Source organism: Oncorhynchus clarkii, chromosome 6 (assembly GCF_045791955.1).
Source record: "Oncorhynchus clarkii lewisi isolate Uvic-CL-2024 chromosome 6, UVic_Ocla_1.0, whole genome shotgun sequence".
Taxonomy (NCBI): domain Eukaryota; kingdom Metazoa; phylum Chordata; class Actinopteri; order Salmoniformes; family Salmonidae; genus Oncorhynchus; species Oncorhynchus clarkii.
The window spans coordinates 70,252,436-70,273,881 of record NC_092152.1 but is presented as its reverse complement, the minus strand read 5'-3'; the positions used below and the strand labels follow the sequence as shown (position 1 = coordinate 70,273,881).

The following is a 21,446-nucleotide window of genomic DNA, read 5'->3' as shown; positions in this document are numbered from 1 at the left end:
TTCATGGGGGTCTTCCCTTACCTTCGTGGTGGAGGTGGATGCTTCAGAAGGGGATGTGGGGGCTGTCCTGTCCCAATGACAAGGTAATCCACAGAAATTCTATCCATGTGCGTTTTACTCAAAGAAACTGCCTCTTGCAAAGAGAAACTATGATGTTGGAGATCGGGACCACATGACGGTGAAGTTGGCATTAGAGGAGTGGAGACACTGGCTGGAGGGCGCCAAGAGTTTCTCATCCTCACTGACCATCAGAACCTTGAGTACATACGGACAGCGAGGCGGCTGAATCTGTGCCAAGCAAGGTGGGCCCTTCACTAGAGTCAACTTCACTCTGACATATTGCCCAGCTTCAAAGAGCATCAATGCCCTGTCCCGTCTCTTCAATTCGGGAGAGGGTCCTGTCCTGAGTGCACCCATAATTCCACCCACTTGAGTCATATGCCCCATGCTCTGGGACGTAGATGTGGACATTCGCCAGGCCCTGGAAAGGGAACCCGCACCTGCTACCTATCCCCCTGAGCACACCTATGTTCCCACGGGGATAATGGATTGGCTGTGGACCTGGGCATGCACAGCTGTCGTTGAATAGTGCAGGTGATACCTGGATGTCCAGCAATCTCTGGAAACTACTGGTGGCCCACCTTGGCGCAGGCCATCACTCGTAATGTCAACTCCTGTTTCGTATGTGCCCAAACTAAATCTCCTTGGCATGCTCCAGCAGGGAAACCCCTTCCCCTTCCCGTGCCTCAGTGTACATGGTCTCATCTGTCTACTGGTTTTTGTCACTGATATACCCTCTGATTGTTTCACCACCATTTTGGTGGTTGTGGACAGATTCTCTAAATCCTGCTGTTTTATCCCTCTCTCTGGTCTCCCTGCCACTCTCCAGGTTGCTGAAGCACTGTTCCAGGAGGTCTTCAAACACTGATCTTCCGGAGAAGCTGGGGGTCATCGTCAGCCATACTAATTAGTCTAACAGGCAGGTGGAGAGGATGAACCAAGAGCTGGGGAGGTTCCTGAGGAGTCACTGCCAGGACCGGCAGGGGGTGTGGGCCCAATTCCTTTCCTGGGCAGAATACGCCCACAATTCATCGCCTCACTCCTCCACCGGGCCGACTGCCTTCCAATGTGTTCTGGGATACCAGCCAGCCCTGGCTCTGTGGACCCCGAGCCAGATCGAAGCTCCTGCAGTAGATGAGGGTTCAGGCGCACGGAGGAGGTTTGGAATGATGCCCAGGTGAGGCTACAGCACGCCATTCGCCGCCAAAAGGAGCAGGCGGATCACCATTGCATTGAGGCTCCAGTTGTTCGCGTCTGGCTCTCCACCAGGAACCTCCCACTCCGCCTGCCCTGTATGAAGCTGAGCCCCCAGGTTGTGTTTAAGGTTCTCAACAAGGTGACATATAGGTTACAGCTCCTCACTAACTACCAGATCTCATCCTTTTTCATGTTTCCCTCAGGCCGTTGGTTTCTGGTCCCTTGGCTGATGCCGTCCCCCATGACACCCCTCCACCTCCCCTGGACATCGAGGGGAGCCCTGCCTGTGCCATCAGATCCCTCCTGGATTCCTGACGTCATGGGGGCAGGCTCCAGTATCTGGTGGACTGGGAGGGGTACGGTCCAGAGGAGTGGTGTTGGGTCCTGGTGGACGATATTCTAGATCCCAAGATTTCCACCTTCGCCGCCCGGACCAGCCTGCTCCTTGCCCTTGGGGCCTTCCCCCTGGCCGGCATCCCCCTGGACCACTGGTCCTGGCAACCATTACGCACACCTGCGCCTCATTATGCACACCTGAACTTCATCACTATCTTGACTACTTCCCCTTTATCTAGCACTCTGTAGCCTCACTCATCAAGCAGTATTGGTTCTGTTTTCTTGTCCAGACACTACTTTTGTTTTGTATCTCTCCATGTTCGTTATTATTAAACTCACCAACTGCACCTGCTTCCAGACTCCCTGCATCTCCGTTACAGGCATACAGGTAGAGCAAACTTCTTTAATGGGTTTTTAGTATAATGTTTACTTTTTGGTCGATTAGTGTGATATTTATGTTTAGTAAAAGAAAATGGAGCATATTTCCAAGATGTTGAGACTGAAATGTATGCTTAGTGTGTCTAAACTTAATAACCATAAGCCTTAAAATGACAACCACCAATTGAACAGGGATGGTTTGACAAAAAAATGAATGTTACATTTTCAAACATAAATTTGGAAAACGTAGATATGCAACTAAACACATATGTTACTTAAGTTAATTTTGCCAACAGCATTGGGGGTTTGTAACACATACTCCCAACTAGTCAGTCCTGTTGAATTAACATTTTTAAAACAAAAAGAGTAGGTTGATACTATTCATAGACTTATTGGCCATATAAGAAATCTGAAGTGATTAACATTATAATAGTTGTGAATTTCTTCACATCAGTGTGCCAATTATTTGAAAACAATGGATATTTTTTTTTTTTTATCAGGATGCAGTTCCTGGATCAGCTTGGTGAGTCACACCAGCCTATGAATACCAACTATGAATACAATTAGTTGGATTACTCCTTTGAGCAACAGCAGAGAGACAAATGTTTGCATTTGGACAATGTGTGCTCAAGATACTGAGCCAATAAAGTGGATTAATGTATTATTCATCTGTTATACATTGCCAGAGTTTGGGATGGCCATGGAGATGCACCTTTTTGTTCTATCAAATCTCACTACTTATGATGAATGTATCTGTAATTATACATTAATCTACATTACATAAAGAAAATAACATGTATTGTGTTGTGGATACCAGGAGTAGTATCTGCTGCTCCTTCGGGATAATGGGGATCCTAATACAATACCAAATGCTTAAACCACTGGAGTGGAGATGCTGCCTGAGATAGATACTGAATGAGGAAGGAAGGCACCTCTCCTTGTAAAAAAGGAAATCACATAAGACTATTAAGTAACTTCTCTTGTGCAATATAGATGTGTAGGGGTCACGTTCTGACCTCAGTTCCTTTTTTACGTCTTTGTATTAGGTTGTTCAGGGCATGAGTTGGGGTGGGTAGTCTATGTCCTTTCTTTATGTTATATTTATGTGTTTGGCCTAGAATGGTTCTCAATCAGAGGCAGGTGTCGTTCGTTGTCTCTGACTGAGAATCATACTTAGGTAGCCTGTTTTCCCCATTTTGGTTGTGGGTGTTTGTTTTCTGTTTTGTGTCTGCACCAGACAGAACTGTTTTGGTTTCATTTCGGTCTCTTGTTGTTTTTGTCATTCAGTGTTCTGTTCTATTAAATAATCATCAACACTTACCACGCTGCGCTTTGGTCCTCACCTTCTTCCACCAACGAAAACCGTTACAGTAGGTCTATTATAAAGGACATTATGAACCCCCTGAGTTTATAATAACAATATGGGTACACAACTAATCCCAATAATTGAATACTTAATGAAAATAGCTAAATCTGTATGTAAATGTCCATACTTAATGTACTCAAAAACCTCAAGACAGAACATTCAAGTCTTAAAGTCATCATTGAGTCATGTTTAACCTTTGGCCCCACCTTTGTGTTAACCTTTAAGGTCCCTCCTCAAATACAGGTTGTTATAAAAACCAGATCCATCCTAAGCACCTCGCTCATATCACCTGTGCAGGACCTGTTCACTACCCACAGGATCACCATGGGGACAACCAAGGATGCACCGATATGGAGGCTGATATGCCTGGTACTACTGATCAAATCAACACAAACAGGTTGGTAGAATATTCATTCATTAGCCTAAATCAGAAGGGAAGGTGACTTTCAGATTTTCTCTCTCTCTCTCTCTCTCTCTCTCTCTCTCTCTCTCTCTATATATATATAATGTAAAATCTCATTATCAAAAATATTTGTGTTAGCTATTCAGAAATGTACTAACACACAGAAAAGTGATTACATGTATTATACATGCATTTTGAAGAATTCAACAGTAGGCATACAGTAACAGTTTTTACTCAATAACGGTTTTCCTTTTTTCTGCTTTAGGGCAGCATACACATTTCCTACGATCATATGATTACATTATTCATTTAAGTTTTCATCCTAGTTCTGTTCCTTATACACATTTGTTTATTTAAAAAAATATATATTTTCACCTTTATTTAACCAGGTAGGCTAGTTGAGAACAAGTTTTCATTTACAACTGAGACCTGGTCAAGAGAGAGCAAAGCAGTGCGACACAAACAACAACATGGAGTTACACAGGGAAAAAACAAACATACAGTCAATAATACAATAGAGAAAGTCTATATACAGTGTGTGCAAATGAGGTAGGATAAGGGGGTGAGGCAATAAATAGGCCATAGTGGCGAAATTATTACAGTATGGCAAATTAAACTGGGGTGATAGATGTGCAGAAGATGAGTGTGTAAGTAGAGATACTGGGGTGCAAAGGAGCAAAATATATAAAATAAATAACAATATGGTGATGAGGTAGTTGGATGGGATATTTAAAGATTGGCTATGTACAGGTGCTCACAGTGATCTGTGAGCTGCTCTGACAGCTGGTGCTTAAAGCTAGTGAGGGAGATATGAGTCTCCAGCTTCAGTGATTTTTGCAGTTTGTTCCAGTCATTGGCAGCAGAGAACTGGAGGTAAAGGCGGCCGAAGGAGGAATTGGCTTTGGGGGTGACCAGTGAAATATGCCTGCTGGAGCACGTGCTGCGGGTGGGTGCTGCTATGGTGACCAGTGAGCTGAGATAAGACGGGACTTTACCTAGCAACGACTTATAGATGACCTGGAGCCAGTGGGTTTGGCGACGGATATGAAGCGAGGGCCAGCCAACGAGAGCATACAGGTCACAGTGGTGGGTAGTATATGGGGCTTTGGTGACAAAATAGATGGCACTGTGATAGTCTACATCCAATTTGCTGAGGAGAGTGTTGGAGGCTATTTTGTAAATGGCATCGCCTAGGTCAAGGATTGGTAGGATAGTCAGTTTTACAAGGGTATGTTTGTCAGCATGAGTGAAGGATGCTTTGTTGCGAAATTGGAAACCTATTCTAGATTGAATTTTGGATTGAAGATGCTTAATGTGAGTCTGGAAAGAGAATTTACAGTCTAACCAGACACCTAGGTATTTGTAGTATTTGTAGTAGTCCACATATTCTAAGTCAGAACCATCCAGAGTAAAAAAAGCATGCATTTAGTTTTGCTTGCATTTAAGAGCAGTTGGAGGCCACGGAAGGAGAGTTGTATGGCATTGAAGCTCGTCTGGAGGTTAGTTAACACAGTGTCCAAAGAAGGGCCAGAAGTATTCCGAATGGTGTCGTCTGAGTAGAGGTGGATCAGAGAATCACCAACAGCAAGAGCGACATCATTGATGTATACAGAGAAAAGAGTCGGCCCGAGGATTGAGCCCTGTAACACCTCCATAGAGTGCCTTTGAAGAGGGGGATGACCGCGGCAGCTTTCCAATCTTTGGGGATCTCAGACAATACGAAAGACAAGTTGAACGAGATAGTAATAGGGATTGCAACAATTTTGGCTGATAATTTTAGGAAGAGAGGGTCCAGATTGTCTAGCCCTGCTGATTTGTAGGGGTCCAGATTTTGCAGCTCTTTCAGAACATCAGCTATCTGGATTTGGGTGAAGGAGAAATGATGGAGGCTTGGGCAAGTTGCATTGAAGGGTGCAGGGCTGTTGACCGGGGTAGTGGTACCCAGGTGGAAAGCATGGCCAGCCGTAGAAAAATGCTTATTGAAATTCTCAATTATCGCGTATTTATCGGTGGTGACAGTGTTTCCTAGCCTCAGTGCATGAGATTATTTATGAGATTGTTTCTGTCTAAATTTGAAAATATTACACATTTGTGGTGAAAATTCTATAACCTTTTAGAAATCGGTATCATTAGTGATTGTTATCATGAGTGGTTTCAGCATAGTTTATAGTGTTATAAATACATTAAGCACTCCACCCACTGGGTGTGTGTTGGTACTTTAGATTATTATTTTTTGATCAGGAACAAAAGCAAGGACAGAATACAGACAACTCAAGTGTATATCTTTAAAATAACAGTTGTGGTAACTATGTCAAATGTCTGATATTACTCAAATAATACTGACAGAAAAGATCTGATGCCTAAATATGTAAAGTAGGAACTGAACAGTCATCGGAATTCAATGTGTTTAGTTTACAAAGCAGATGACACTTGATTAAGGAATCTTCAGGCCCGTTGCATGTGTCGGATGACCTGTCAGCCAGGGCTGAGCTGTCCAAAGGCTTTGACCACACCTATGCAATTCATAGAGCATCAAAGTACTGTGGTTCAGGCACAGAAGACTCCGCAAACGCAGGAACATTCCCTTTAAAATTAAATTGCACGATAGCACTGAACTTTGGCGATACGGATTGAATGGAGCCTTAGGTTCGCTGTCAATATTGAATGAGTCACATCATTCCTCAAATGTCCCTTCGTCTGGACATACTGCTGTGCAAATCAAATACACTTCTAAAAGAGCAGTGCAACAATCTAAATCTGCAATGATTGAATTCCATCCTGAATGTTCATATAATATTGTAAAATACTCATGAATTGCTTTTTTTCAGTGAACCCCACCACAAGTGTAACAATCATCCCGACAATGATCACAACGATACCCACACTTTCAGGTAAATCTCTGACCGATTGCACACCGAATAAAAGACTGGGTATCCATCAATACGCTAAGATGGAACTGACATTTGTATTCCTTGTCCCTCAGGAGTGAATGCCTCACACAATGACCAGGTCTGCAGCACATGGGGTAACTACCATTTCAAGACCTTTGACGGGGACTTTTTCCAGCTCCCCTCCACCTGCAACCATGTTGTGACCTCACTGTGTAAGAGCAGCTATGAGGCTTTCAACATCCAGATGAGGCGGCAGGTGGTGGACAACCAGCCCACCATTAACAAGATCACCATGAAGCTGGATGGTGTAGTGGTGGAGCTTTCCAAGGGTGGTGTTGTGGTCAATGGGCAGACGTGAGTTTCCCTGTCATTTGACTGATTTGCCATTCTGCAAGCACCTCTCTTGGGGATTTTATGTGCTACATTCTGTAATTTAATATTACTTATAATCATAATGTATAGGATGACCTTTAAGTATCATCTTCCTCCTGAAGGGTGACCCTGCCGTTCAGCTTGTCTGGAGTCAGCATCGTGAAGACTACATCCAATGTGAAGGTCGTAGCCAAACTGGGGCTGGTTGCTGTTTGGAACAAGGATGACTCCCTAATGGTAAAATACCTGCATTTCTAATTTTCCTCTTCAATGGTTGATTAGTTAATAATGTTACATTTTTCTTTAGATTAAAAGCATATCAACTTTGCCTTCAATGGCAATGATCAGCAGTTGATCGTGAGTGAGAGACATCTGTTTTTTGCTGCTCCTTGTCTCATGTTGGTTGAAGCACTGTCTACTCCCCTCCTAAAATGTTAACATTGAAAGGCAGAATTACCTGAAGAACGAGGATGAATTAACAGGATATGTAAAGATGTATACCCTATACACATACAGGCTAATGTTCCAATGTTTATTTGATGAAGTGTTTGCAAATATTTATAGATTTGAGTTACCTTTTCTGTCACTTCCTAATATAAAGACAAAGGCTTTAATAAAAATAAAGAGTATTAACATGGAGGATAGCCAAGACTGAACATGTGAATGGTGCTGAACAGGATGAGATTTTGTGGACAAAACACATTGTATCTGGTGTCTCTACAGATTGAAATGAACGAGAAGTACAGAAACCAGACCTGCGGACTGTGTGGTGACTTCAATGAAGTCCAAACATACAACGAGTTCGTCATCAATGGTAAAAACAAATCTGACCAAACTATTGAAATGTAACTACATTACATACTGTAGGTGGAAAAGCTAATTGTCAATGTCTGTGTTGTTGCAGGTGGGGAACTCTCTAGCTCGGACTATGGAAACCTCTGGAAACTGGATGGCCCTCTGGAAGTCTGTGAGGAGCCTATGCTAACTTCTGTGGAGAGTTGTGGAGATGAGGTATTCCATTTCATACCACAGAAGAAGAAGACAAAACAATGTTAATAGAATTTAGAAATAGCAATTATTCCATGTGATCCAACAAATGTTTTCTATATACCTTTTATGGTTTGTCTCTATTTGTAGGAATTTTGTCAGCAGCTGTTCTCCAGTGCAGCTTTCAGTAGCTGCACTAATTATTTGGACATGGACTCCTTCATCAAGACCTGCCTGGCAGACATGTGCCACTGTGATAACAGCACCAACTCCTTCTGCCTGTGCAACACCATCTCAGAGTACTCCCGTCAGTGTGTTCATGCAGGGGGGAAGCCCCAGCAATGGAGGACTGAACAGTTCTGCTGTAAGTATGCAGATACTCTCCAACATGACCACCAAACACTAAATGATCATGTTCACAATACATTTTAAGAAAACTGTTAATCACAATGTTTATTTTCTCAGATAAGACATGCCCCTTCAACATGGAGCACCAGGAGTGTGGAAGCCCCTGTGTTGACACCTGCTCCAACCCAGAGGCCAGCCAGTTGTGTGAAGACCACTGTACAGACGGCTGCTTCTGTCCTCTAGGTACCACATAGGTTCAACTCTGTTGTAAAAGTTAACCTCAAGCACATCATGAAAACACCACACCTTTTACCCATTATGCCTCTTATGTCAATGTGTGCAAAAGTCTTTGATAATGAAATAAGTAAATATTGAATGTTTCTCTCAGTTACTTTCTCGAGTCAATGAAGTTCTCTGTGTAAAGAACACATTAGAATAACTTAAATCTACTGAATTCTGCCTGATCTCTCACCAAATAGGTACTGTTTTTGATGATGTCAGCAACAGTGGCTGTATTCCATTGAGTGAATGCCTCTGTGTCCACAATGGACAAGTATACAAATCTGGAGAATCTTACACCAGCAACTGTAAAGAATGGTAGGCCAAGTACATCATCTGATTTAAACATCACATATCCCATGCCTCATTTTCATGAATCATGCCAAAATCTACATTGTGATTATAGAAATCACAATATCATCAATATTTCTAAAATACTGTGTGAATGCAGTTGTGAGATGAGCCTGTAAATGTTCCCTTTAGCACCTGTGCTGGTGTTCAGTGGGCCTGTACAGACAAGGACTGTCCTGGGACCTGCTCTGTGGAGGGAGGATCCCACATCAACACCTATGATGGGAAAGCCTACACCTTCCATGGGGACTGCTCTTACATTCTGACCAAGGTCAGTCCATGTGGTGCAGTATAGCAAAGCAATAGAAGCAAGTAGAAACTCTTGATACGTTTTCAGTGCAAACTAAGGTGAAAAGGTGAGGTAAAATATATTTTCCTCAAGCCATATGTTGACATAGAAATGGGTCCAAACGAGTCACTCTCATTTCATGTTTTTGCCTTCAAAATCATGCTTGTTTTCTTTCAGCAATGCAATGGAACTGAATTCACCGTGCTGGGAGACATTGTGAAGTGTGGGTTGACTGACACTCAGACCTGTATGAGGGCTGTTACCCTTGCCCTCTCCAGCAGATCCACCGTAAGGCAACTCCCCAAATATGTTTCAGAGAAAATAACACAATGACCTGTCAACTCATTTCAAAACCAAACCACTTCTTGAAGATAATTATACTGGCTTGCAAATAAATGTCCCTAAACCTTTTTGACTACACACACAATAACCTTCTTTAAAATTGCCCTGATTTGGCAAATATTGCCAGGCTGTTTGCAATCTTTTAAAATGCTCATGCATGGTAATGTTTGTGTCTAGAGGAGATTATTCAATAAACATATATGAACCAATTAGAATTTTATAGAATCCATTATCTTATCTAATTCACAGGTGATCCGAGTCCAGTCATGTGGAAGTGTTTTTGTAAATCAGATTCTTTCTCAGCTCCCACTCAATACAGGTGAGACAATCCATTGTAATGCCAAATTAAATTGTAGTGTGGATCAGTGTATGAGCTCCATATCATTTATATTCACTAGATGAAGCATTGATGGTTTCCCTCTATTTATTTCATGTATTGCAGCTGAAGTGACCATCTTCAAGCCCTCCTCATTCTACATTGTTATCCAGACAACTCTTGGAGTTCAACTTCAGATCCAGCTTTCACCAGTTATGCAGATCTACATAACTGCCATCTCATCCTACAAAGGAACAACCTGTGGTATGCTTCAGATTCATCCATCAGTTTCATAGCTTTTTCTTCAGTATCTCTATTCACAAAAATCTAATAGCATCATATGGCTTCAATTATTTTCCTCAGGCCTTTGCGGAAACTACAATGACGTTCAGGCAGATGAGTTCAGAGTCATCAGTGGATTGGTGGAGGGCACAGCTGTAGCTTTTGCCAACACATGGAAGACCATGGCCAGCTGCCCTGATGTCAAGACTAGCTTTGAAAACCCCTGCAGTTTGAGCATCGAAAACGGTACATATTTATTAAGCCTATAGATTAATCACTTATTGAATGATTCTAACAAAGTTATATAAAATAGTATATGCTTATGTTGAAATTATGATTGTCTTTTTCACAGAGAAATACGCCCAGCACTGGTGTTCCATGTTATCAGATCCTAAAGGAGTGTTCTCGCCTTGCCATTCTGAAATAAGACCAGACACCTACAAAACCGTAAGTTAGTTAAGAAGGATACTATCTCAAAGTAAAATCATTAAACTCTCATGTGATGAGGTTATAGTCTTGACACACGTTGACTCTTTTTCCAACAGAACTGCATGTATGACAGCTGTAACTGCGAGAAGAGTGAGGACTGCATGTGTGCTGCCGTCTCCTCTTATGTCCACGCTTGTGCTGCCGAGGGTATCCAGCTCAGCGGCTGGAGAGACACTATCTGCAGTGAGTAGACAGCACGGCACCATGGAGACCTCTCGCAATGTGTCATTATAATGAGTGCTGCAAATTTATTAGAATATAATGATTTTACTGAAACAACAGTAGTTACTAAGTACAAATAATCTGAAGAAATAACTGCACAAATACAAAGATATAAGGAAATCAATATCTTGCTAATACTACTCATATCTAATGACTTTTCTCAGATAAATTCGCCGCCTGTCCCAGTCAAACAGTTTATACCTACGACATGACCAGCTGTGGACGCACCTGCCGCTCACTGAGCATGACAGACCAATCTTGCCAGGTGAAGTTTGTTCCGGTGGACGGCTGTGGCTGTGCAGAGGGCACCTACATGGACGAGGCTGGCCAGTGTGTTGCCCCCACCAACTGTCCCTGCTATGACAAGGGCTCAGTGGTCCCTGCAGGAGAGACTATCAGCAGAGACGGTGCCACATGGTAAGCACCTCCCTCATACATATAAAGACAGCAGGAGACAGCAGGAGCGGTAGAGATACTCTCAATGTTTGGCTATGAAAAGCCAACTGACATTTACTCCTGAGGTGCTTACCTGTTGCACCCTCGACAACTACTGTGATTATTATTATTTGACCATGCTGGTCATTTATGAACATTTGAACATCTTGGGCATGTTCTGTTATAATCTCCACCCGGCACAACCAAAAAAAGGACTGGCCACCCCTCAGAGCCTGGTTCCTCTCTAGGTTTCTTCCTAGGTTATGGCCTTTCTAGGGAGTTTTTCCTAGCCACCGTGCTTCTACACCTGCATTGCTTGCTGTTTGGGGTTTTAGGCTGGGTTTCTGTACAGCACTTTGGTATATCAGCTGATGTAAGAATGGCTATATAAATACATTTGATTTGATTTGATACGTATAAAGATAGGATACCAAAATAAATACAAGTACAAATGAAACTTCATGGATATATTCAAAACTGTGTATTAAATCATGTCATAATGATATTTGCTGTTAATTTCATTGTCTTACTAACTGTAACTGTTTTACAGTACTTGCAGACAAGGGACACTGAGTTGCACTGGGGGAGCAAGACCATTCAGTAAGTTTTATCTTTGCCTTCAATTTATTAATTTAATTTATTAATTAATTAATAAAAAATATGGCTCAATATGATTTAACCCTTTACATGCATCCTTCACAAAACAGGTACATTTGAAATGAACCAAGAGGATTCAAGCAATTCATGTAAGACAATGTGATTAATGATGATGATGAATATGGATATTTCTGGATATATGGTCATTATATTCTGCTTGTTTGAGAATTGAAAATAGTTTTTTAAACGTGTATTCTCATATATCCCCAGTATGCACAGTGCCAATGGTTTTCTTCAACTGCTCAACTGCACCTCCAGGAGCTTCAGGTTCAGAGTGTCAGAAGAGCTGCAAAACTCTGGATATGACCTGTGTGAGTCCCTTATTCACTCTAAATGGGATTGTCACATACTGTCACTATTATACTGAGTTTTGTGTTGACTGAACAAAAACTTTTGAGAATCTCAATTATGTAAAATACCCACCACCCCCCTCCTCCCCCGGTGTACAAAAACATAGTCCATATCTCTTTAATTTGTGTGCACTCTGTTCAATCACTTTAGATCAGCACAGAGTGCACATCAGGTTGTATGTGCCCCACCGGACTGGTGTCTGATGGGAACGGAGACTGCATCAAGGAGGAACTTTGTCCTTGTGCTCACAATGGAGCTACTTACCAAGCTGGAGAGACTCTTAAGGTTGACTGCAATACATGGTATGCCTGTTTTATGTCTTACACCTCAGGGGGGAGAAAACATAAAGAACACGGATGTACAAATAATGAAGAAAATGTCAGGCAATTTTTGTGACATTATGTGTGTGTTGTTCACAGTACTTGCAAGGACAGACAATGGCAGTGTACCACACATCTCTGTGATGGAGTTTGTGCAATCTACGGAGAGGGTCACTATATCACCTTTGATGAGAAAAGGTTCAACTTTAATGGAAACTGTGAATACACTCTCATTCAGGTTTGTGTCTCTTTATTTGGTAGAATTGTATCAGCATTGAAAAGTGTGAATTTTAACCATATTAATAATATTTTTCATTCTCACAGGACTACTGTGGCAATACTAATGGCAGTGGCAGCTTCAGAGTCCTCACTGAGAACGTTCCTTGTGGAACTAAAGGCACCACCTGCTCCAAGACCATCAAGCTCTTCCTGGGGGTAATGAGCAACTTGACTTCACACAATACTGTACATTCCATCCCTCGTGTAAAGAACAATCAACAAATCATCAACCAAACATCAAGTTGAGATCCGATTTCAGACCAAGTTATGTATGAAAACATATTTTCCTTCTTCAGACCAGTGAGCTCATATTGGCAGATGGGACCGCTCAAGTTGTCAGAAGTACTCCAGAAGAGCAGTTTCCTAAACAGATCAGCCTTCTGGGGAATTATCTGGTTATTGAAGTCAAAAGTGGTCTAATCCTCATGTGGGACAAGAAGACCAGTCTCTTTATCAAGCTTAGCCCACAATACCAGGTACATTAAGATACTCTGATGAAGAAATGAATTCAGTATTCAGTCAAACCTGATATTACCGAGACTTTTGTATAACCCTGCCAAGTCAATCATTTTAATTCATGATCTCTTTTCTTCAGGGGCAAGTGTGTGGTCTGTGTGGAAACTATGATGGCAACGCAAACAATGACTTCACCACTAGAGCCCAGGCGACAGTTGTTGATCCAGTGGAATTTGGAAACAGCTGGAAAGTTTCATCAAGCTGCCCAAGTGTATCCGCTGTAGTGCACCCATGTTCCTCCAACCCGTACAGAGCGTCTTGGGCCCAGAAACAGTGCAGCATCATTAACAGTGATGTCTTCACAGCCTGCCAGAACCAGGTATGGATATATTCAACTAGGATATACTACTAGTAAGATATGTGGATTTGTCTTTTGTGAACTAAGAAATGTGCTTCACCATGCAACTTCTGTATATCTTACAACACATTGCTGTGCTTTTAAGGTGGACCCCTCTCCTTACTACGATGCTTGTGTGAGAGACTCATGTGCTTGTGACAGTGGTGGAGACTGTGAGTGCTTCTGTACCGCAGTGGCAGCTTATGCAAAGGCCTGCAATGAAGCTGGAGCATGCGTAGCCTGGAGAACCCCTCGAATTTGCCGTAAGTTTCTTCACAATCATTATTGAATGTGATTTTCAACTACATTACGGCACTTGTCAATTCATTACTGGACCAGGTTGACACATTATCGTATTGGACAGTTGATCATGAAAAGGGATCATTATTCTAGTTCAATTAATGAAATATATTTTGCCCATCATATTTTGTCCACCACAAACAGCACTGTTCTGTGATTACTACAACCCCACTGGAGAATGTGAGTGGCACTACAAGGCATGTGGAGCTCAGTGTATGAAGACCTGCAGAAACCCTTCCGGAGACTGTTCTAGTTTAATTCCAGCATTGGAAGGTAGGGATATGACCGTCTAACTCATATTTTGTCTCATTTTGTATATTATTTCTGAATAACAATTGTAATTAGAACTGACCCCAACAATGGTTATAAATATACATGCTTTGTGTCTGAGCAGCCTCAGGCTACATTTACACTGACTACTGTTATCCTTAACAATACTTGACCTTTTGTAACCTCTTGGCTATTGTGGTTATTACAGGCTGCTATCCTAACTGTCCTGTGGCACAACCTTACTTCAATGAGAAGACAATGAAGTGTGTGGAGAGGGAACAATGTGGCTGCTTTGACTATGAAGGAAACCAGTACACCAATGGACAGAATGTTCCGGCACCAAATTGTAAAACATGGTACGTTTAATTAATTCAGTTCACAGTACCTGTGCTATTTCAGAGCATATTCTGAATGTTCTAATTGTGAAAGTACCAGGTATTCTGCGTTATATTAATTCTGGAGAAGAGAAGTTCAGGGGTTTGGCAAAGATTGGAAGGGTCATACTAGTTTTTCCATAGTGATGCCAATTATGGTTGTATGACAATCTGAAAACATGCCCTGCTCCCCATGCATTTCACAATTTACTTTATTACCAAGCCCTGACTAGTCATACCTCTTTACTAGTATTTTGAACAAAACATTTATATATATTTAAGTTGAACCTGTGAATAATTTCAATGCTTAACTATTTTTTCTTATTTTAAAGCACCTGCACAATGACTGGCGTGAGCTGCAGTTATGATGTAAATGGTAAGGATGACATCATCAAATTAAAGTAACATATTTAGCACTGAACATTGATTGAATCTAACTGTAATATACTTTCCCCCCTGTAGTTTGTACATGCTTGCATAATGGTAAACAACACCGATATGGAGCAACCCTCTACAATACAACAGATGGGATTGGTAACTGCATTGTTGCTGTTTGTGCCGCGAACGGAACCATTACCAGGAACATTTCCCCTTGTCAAGTGACCACAACTCCAGTACCAACCACAACATCCCCTCTGACAACAACAACTGTCCATGCAACAACCACACTAAAACCCACAACTGTCTTCCACTTCACAACATCTGGTAAGCAGAGAAACTCTTGAAGGATTAAAGTGCAGCCACATGTTTCCTAAATACCATAGTCATAAATGGCAATATTGATGGCAATTAATAGCAATTGGTATGTAAGGTGTAAGTAAATGTATTCTCGAGTCAAAAAGTTGGATGCGGACCCGAATGGACCCGAGGACAATCAAACTCGGACACGAACGGACCCGGGTCTCGGTCAAACCCGATTAGACCCGAGTGTCAGACAAATTACATTTATCAGCCAAGTTTCTACATTGTTTTAACAAAAAGGACTATATATTTTGCCTTCTATAAGTATGAAAATAAACCTTATTAGTGTAAAATAAATATGCTATAGGCTATGCAGAGCTTTGATTGGGTCATTTCGGGTCCACTCAGGTTTATCGGCTGTACTTACAAAGACACGAGACCTGATGACAATAAAACAGGAATCGACCCGAACCAGGGTAAAAGAGACCCCAGCAGCTAGGGTCACGGGCGGGGTCTCGAGTATTAGGGTTAGGGTGGACCCGTGAAGACCTTAAGGTGGTAATGATGAGTTAAGTTTAATTCATATGTTAAACTTAAGAATTGTATATGTGAGCTATTTGGTAAGTTAAAATGTTATTTTTCAGGCCGAGTAAACTAAAGATATATATTTTTCAAAAACAGAACCAACATCTACTTCAACTTGGTCTTCCACAACAATGGAGATGACACCTAAAATAACCACAAGTTCATCATTAAATCCTTCAACTACAACATCAGGATCAAGTACAGTCACAATTCCAAAACCAACAACTGTAACTACAACAACTATGGTACCCACAACAAGTGAAGTAGCTACATTGACCACAGCTGAGACTTCAACAAAGGAAGAAGCCACAACTGAGACCATCACATCCACAAAGCCACCTAAAGAAGTCACCACCGGCCCAACAACCAGTTCCACCACTGTAAATGTTGAAAGCTCTACATCAACATCTCAGCCCATAACAACAGGTGAAGAAAAAACAGGTCCAGTAGTGATAACATCCAATCCCACCACTATAACAACAACTACAATTGTACCCACAACAACTACACCTACCACAGGTGGAACTACAAGAATTGAAGAAACAACAACTGAGACGATTCCATCTACATCCACAAAGCCACCTAAAGTAGTCACCACCGGCCCAACAACCACTTCCACCACTGTAATTGTTGAAACCTCTACCTCAACATCACAGCCCACAGCAACAGGTGAAGAAACAACAGGGCCAGTTGTCATAACTACTTCTCCCACTACTTTAACAACAACTACACCTACCACAGGTGGAACAACAACCGTTGAAGAAACCACAAATGAGACAATTCAATCTACATCCACAAAGCCACCTAAAGAAGTCACCACCGGCCCAACAACCACTTCCACCACTGTAATTGTTAAAACCTCTACCTCGACATCTCAGCCCATAACAACAGGTGAAGAAACAACAGGTCCAGTAGTGATAACATCCAATCCCACTACTTTAACAACAACTACAATTGTACCCACAACAACTACACCTACCACAGGTGGAACAACAACAATCGAAGAAACCACAACTGAGACAATTTCATCTACATCCACAAAGCCACCTAAAGAAGTCACCACCGGCCCAACAACCACTTCCACCACTGTAATTGTTGAAACCTCTACCTCAACATCACAGCCCACAGCAACAGGTGAAGAAACAACAGGTCCAGTAGTGATAACATCCAATCCCACTACTTTAACAGCAACTACAATTGTACCCACAACAACTACACCTACCACAGGTGGAACAACAATAGTTGAAGAAACCACAACTGAGACAAGTCCATCTACATCCACAAAGCCACCTAAAGTAGTCACCACCGGCCCAACAACCACTTCCACCACTGTAAATGTTGAAACCTCTACCTCAACATCTCAGCCCCTTACAACAGGTGAAGAAACAACAGGTCCAGTAGTGATAACATCCAATCCCAGTACTTCAACAACAACTACAATTGTACCCGCAACAACTACACCTACCACAGGTGGAACTACAAGAATTGAAGAAACAACAACTGAGACGATTCCATATACATCTACAATGCCACCTAAAGTCGTCACCACCGGCCCAACAACCACTTCCACCACTGTAATTGTTGAAACCTCTACCTCAACATCACAGCCCACAACAACAGGTGAAGAAACAACAGGGCCAGTTGTCATAACTACTTCTCCCACTACTTTAACAACAACTACACCTACCACAGGTGGAACAACAACCGTTGAAGAAACCACAACTGAGACAATTCAATCTACATCCACAAAGCCACCTAAAGAAGTCACCACCGGCCCAAAAACCACTTCCACCACTGTAATTGTTGAAACCTCTACCTCGACATCTCAGCCCATAACAACAGGTGAAGAAACTACAGGTCCAGTAGTGATAACATCCAATCCCACTACTTTAACAACAACTACAATTGTACCCACAACAACTACACCTACCACAGGTGGAACAACAATCGAAGAAACCACGACTGAGACAATTTCATCTACATCCACAAAGCCACCTAAAGAAGTCACCACCGGCCCAACAACCACTTCCACCACTGTAATTGTTGAAACCTCTACCTCGACATCTCAGCCCATAACAACAGGTGAAGAAACAACAGGTCCAGTTGTCATAACTTCCACTCCCACTACTTTAACAACAACTACAAATGTACCCACAACATCTACACCTACCACAGGTGGAACAACAAGAATTGAAGAAACAACAACTGAGACGATTCCATATACTTCTACAACGACACCTAAAGTAGAAACCACCGGCCCAACAACAACTTCCACCACTGTAATTGTTGAAACCTCTACCTCAACATCACAGCCCACAACAACAGGTGAAGAAACAACAGGGCCAGTTGTCATAACTTCCACTCCCACTACTTTAACAACAACTACACCTACCACAGGTAGAACATCAACAGTTGAAGAAACCACAACTGAGACAATTCAATCTACATCCACAAAGCCACCTAAAGTAGTCACCACCGGCCCAACAACCACTTCAACCACTGTAATTGTTGAAACCTCTACCTCAACATCACAGCCCACAACAACAGGTGAAGAAACAACAGGGCCAGTTGTCATAACTTCCACTCCCACAACTTTAACAACAACTACAATTGTACCCACAACAACTACACCTACCACAGGTGGAACAACAACAGTTGAAGAAACCACAACTGAGACAATTCAATCTACATCCACAATGCCACCTAAAGAAGTCATCACCGGCCCAACAACCACTTCCACCACTGTAATTGTTGAAACCTCTACCTCAACATCACAGCCCACAGCAACAGGTGAAGAAACAACAGGGCCAGTTGTCATAACTTCCACTCCCACTTCTTTAACAACAACTACAAATGTACCCAGAACAACTACACCTACCACAGGTGGAACAACAACAGTTGAAGAAACCACAACTGAGACAAGTCCATTTCCCTCCACAATGCCACCTAAAGAAGTCACCGCCGGCCAAACAACCACTTCAACCACTGTAATTGTTGAAACCTCTACCTCAACATCACAGCCCACAACAACAGGTGAAGAAACAACAGGGCCAGTTGTCATAACTTCCACTCCCACTACTTTAACAACAACTACAATTGTACCCACAACAACTACACCTACCACAGGTGGAACTACAAGAATTGAAGAAACAACAACTGAGACGATTCCATATACATCTACAATGCCACCTAAAGTCGTCACCACCGGCCCAACAACCACTTCCACCACTGTAATTGTTGAAACCTCTACGTCAACGTCTCAGCCCACAACAACAGGTGAAGAAACAACAGGGCCAGTTGTCATAACTTCGAATCCCACAACTTTAACAACAACTACAATTTCACCCACAACATCTACACCTACCACAGGTGGAACAACAACAGTTGAAGAAACCACAACTGAGACAAGTCCATCTACATCCACAAAGCCACCTAAAGTAGTCACCACCGGCCCAACAACCACTTCCACCACTGTAATTGTTGAATCCTCTACCTCAACATCACAGCCCACAGCAACAGGTGAAGAAACAACAGGGCCAGTTGTCATAACTTCCACTCCCACTACTTTAACAACAACTACAAATGTACCCACAACATCTACACCTACCACAGGTGGAACTACAAGAATTGAAGAAACAACAACTGAGATGATTCCATATACATCTACAACGACACCTAAAGTAGAAACCACCGGCCCAACAACAACTTCCACCACTGTAAATGTTGAAAGCTCTACCTCGACATCTCAGCCCATAACAACAGGTGAAGAAACAACAGGTCCAGTAGTGATAACATCCAATCCCAGTACTTTAACAACAACTACAATTGTACCCACAACAACTACACCTACCACAGGTGGAACTACAAGCATTGAAGAAACAACAACTGAGACGATTCCATATACATCTACAATGTCACCTAAAGTCGTCACCACCGGCCCAACAACCACTTCCACCACTGTAATTGTTGAACCCTCTACCTCAACATCACAGCCCACAACAACAGGTGAAGAAACAACAGGGCCAGATGTCATAACTACTTCTCCCACTACTTTAACAACAACTACACCTACCACAGGTGGAACAACAACCGTTGAAGAAACCACAACTGAGACAATTCAATCTACATCCACAAAGCCACCTAAAGAAGTCACCACCGGCCCAACAACCACTTCCACCACTGTAATTGTTGAAACCTCCACCTCGACATCTCAGCCCATAACAACAGGTGAAGAAACAACAGGTCCAGTAGTGATAACATCCAATCCCACTACTTTAACAACAACTACAATTGTACCCACAACAACTACACCTACCACAGGTGGAACAACAACAATCGAAGAAACCACAACTGAGACAATTTCATCTACATCCACAAAGCCACCTAAAGAAGTCACCACCGGCCCAACAAAAACTTCCACCACTGTAATTGTTGAAACCTCTACCTCGACATCTCAGCCCATAATAACAGGTGAAGAAACAACAGGTCCAGTTGTCATAACTTCCACTCCCACTACTTTAACAACAACTACAATTGTACCCACAACATCTACACCTACCTCAGGTGGAACTACAAGAATTGAAGAAACAACAACTGAGACAATTCCATATACATCTACAACGACACCTAAAGAAGTCACCGCCGGCCCAACAACCACTTCAACCACTGTAATTGTTGAAACCTCTACCTCAACATCACAGCCCACAACAACAGGTGAAGAAACAACAGGGCCAGTTGTCATAACTTCGAATCCCACAACTTTAACAACAACTACAATTGTACCCACAACAACTACACCTACCACAGGTGGAACAACAACAGTTGAAGAAACCACAACTGAGACAAGTCCATTTCCCTCCACAATGCCACCTAAAGAAGTCCCCGCCGGCCCAACAACCACTTCAACCACTGTAATTGTTGAAACCTCTACCTCAACATCACAGCCCATAACAACAGGTGAAGAAACAACAGGTCCAGTAGTGATAACATCCAATCCCACTACTTTAACAAAAACTACAATTGTACCCGCAACATCTACACCTACCACAGGTGGAACAACAAGAATTGAAGAAACAACAACTGAGACGATTCCATATACATCTACAATGCCACCTAAAGTCGTCACCACCGGCCCAACAACCACTTCCACCACTGTAATTGTTGAAACCTCTACCTCAACATCACAGCCCACAGCAACAGGTGAAGAAACAACAGGGCCAGTTGTCATAACTTCCACTCCCACTACTTTAACAACAACTACACCTACCACAGGTGGAACAACAACCGTTGAAGAAACCACAACTGAGACAATTCAATCTACATCCACAAAGCCACCTAAAGAAGTCACCACCGGCCCAACAACCACTTCCACCACTGTAATTGTTGAAACCTCTACCTCAACATCACAGCCCACAGCAACAGGTGAAGAAACAA

At 42.4% G+C, this 21,446-nt stretch overlaps 1 protein-coding gene across 1 annotated transcript in view; it reads left to right on the top strand.

Moving 5' to 3' along the window:
* The first annotated feature begins 3,645 nt into the window (after positions 1-3,645).
* Positions 3,646-21,446, top strand: part of LOC139412438 (mucin-2-like) — a 30,283-nt gene continuing 12,482 nt past the window's right edge. The window contains exons 1-31 of the mRNA XM_071159228.1: positions 3,646-3,734; positions 6,569-6,631; positions 6,724-6,985; positions 7,126-7,240; positions 7,727-7,817; positions 7,908-8,014; positions 8,141-8,354; positions 8,456-8,581; positions 8,818-8,935; positions 9,101-9,239; positions 9,435-9,545; positions 9,849-9,918; positions 10,042-10,179; positions 10,279-10,443; positions 10,550-10,644; positions 10,743-10,869; positions 11,073-11,325; positions 11,894-11,943; positions 12,051-12,089; positions 12,211-12,311; positions 12,502-12,653; positions 12,771-12,909; positions 12,996-13,106; positions 13,247-13,426; positions 13,546-13,785; positions 13,910-14,066; positions 14,248-14,376; positions 14,582-14,729; positions 15,080-15,123; positions 17,241-18,803; positions 19,290-20,240. Of these exons, the coding sequence (XP_071015329.1) occupies positions 3,662-3,734; positions 6,569-6,631; positions 6,724-6,985; positions 7,126-7,240; positions 7,727-7,817; positions 7,908-8,014; positions 8,141-8,354; positions 8,456-8,581; positions 8,818-8,935; positions 9,101-9,239; positions 9,435-9,545; positions 9,849-9,918; positions 10,042-10,179; positions 10,279-10,443; positions 10,550-10,644; positions 10,743-10,869; positions 11,073-11,325; positions 11,894-11,943; positions 12,051-12,089; positions 12,211-12,311; positions 12,502-12,653; positions 12,771-12,909; positions 12,996-13,106; positions 13,247-13,426; positions 13,546-13,785; positions 13,910-14,066; positions 14,248-14,376; positions 14,582-14,729; positions 15,080-15,123; positions 17,241-18,803; positions 19,290-20,240 (6,271 nt within the window). The 5' untranslated portion in view covers positions 3,646-3,661. The remainder of the gene's footprint in view (positions 3,735-6,568; positions 6,632-6,723; positions 6,986-7,125; positions 7,241-7,726; positions 7,818-7,907; positions 8,015-8,140; positions 8,355-8,455; positions 8,582-8,817; positions 8,936-9,100; positions 9,240-9,434; positions 9,546-9,848; positions 9,919-10,041; positions 10,180-10,278; positions 10,444-10,549; positions 10,645-10,742; positions 10,870-11,072; positions 11,326-11,893; positions 11,944-12,050; positions 12,090-12,210; positions 12,312-12,501; positions 12,654-12,770; positions 12,910-12,995; positions 13,107-13,246; positions 13,427-13,545; positions 13,786-13,909; positions 14,067-14,247; positions 14,377-14,581; positions 14,730-15,079; positions 15,124-17,240; positions 18,804-19,289; positions 20,241-21,446) is intronic.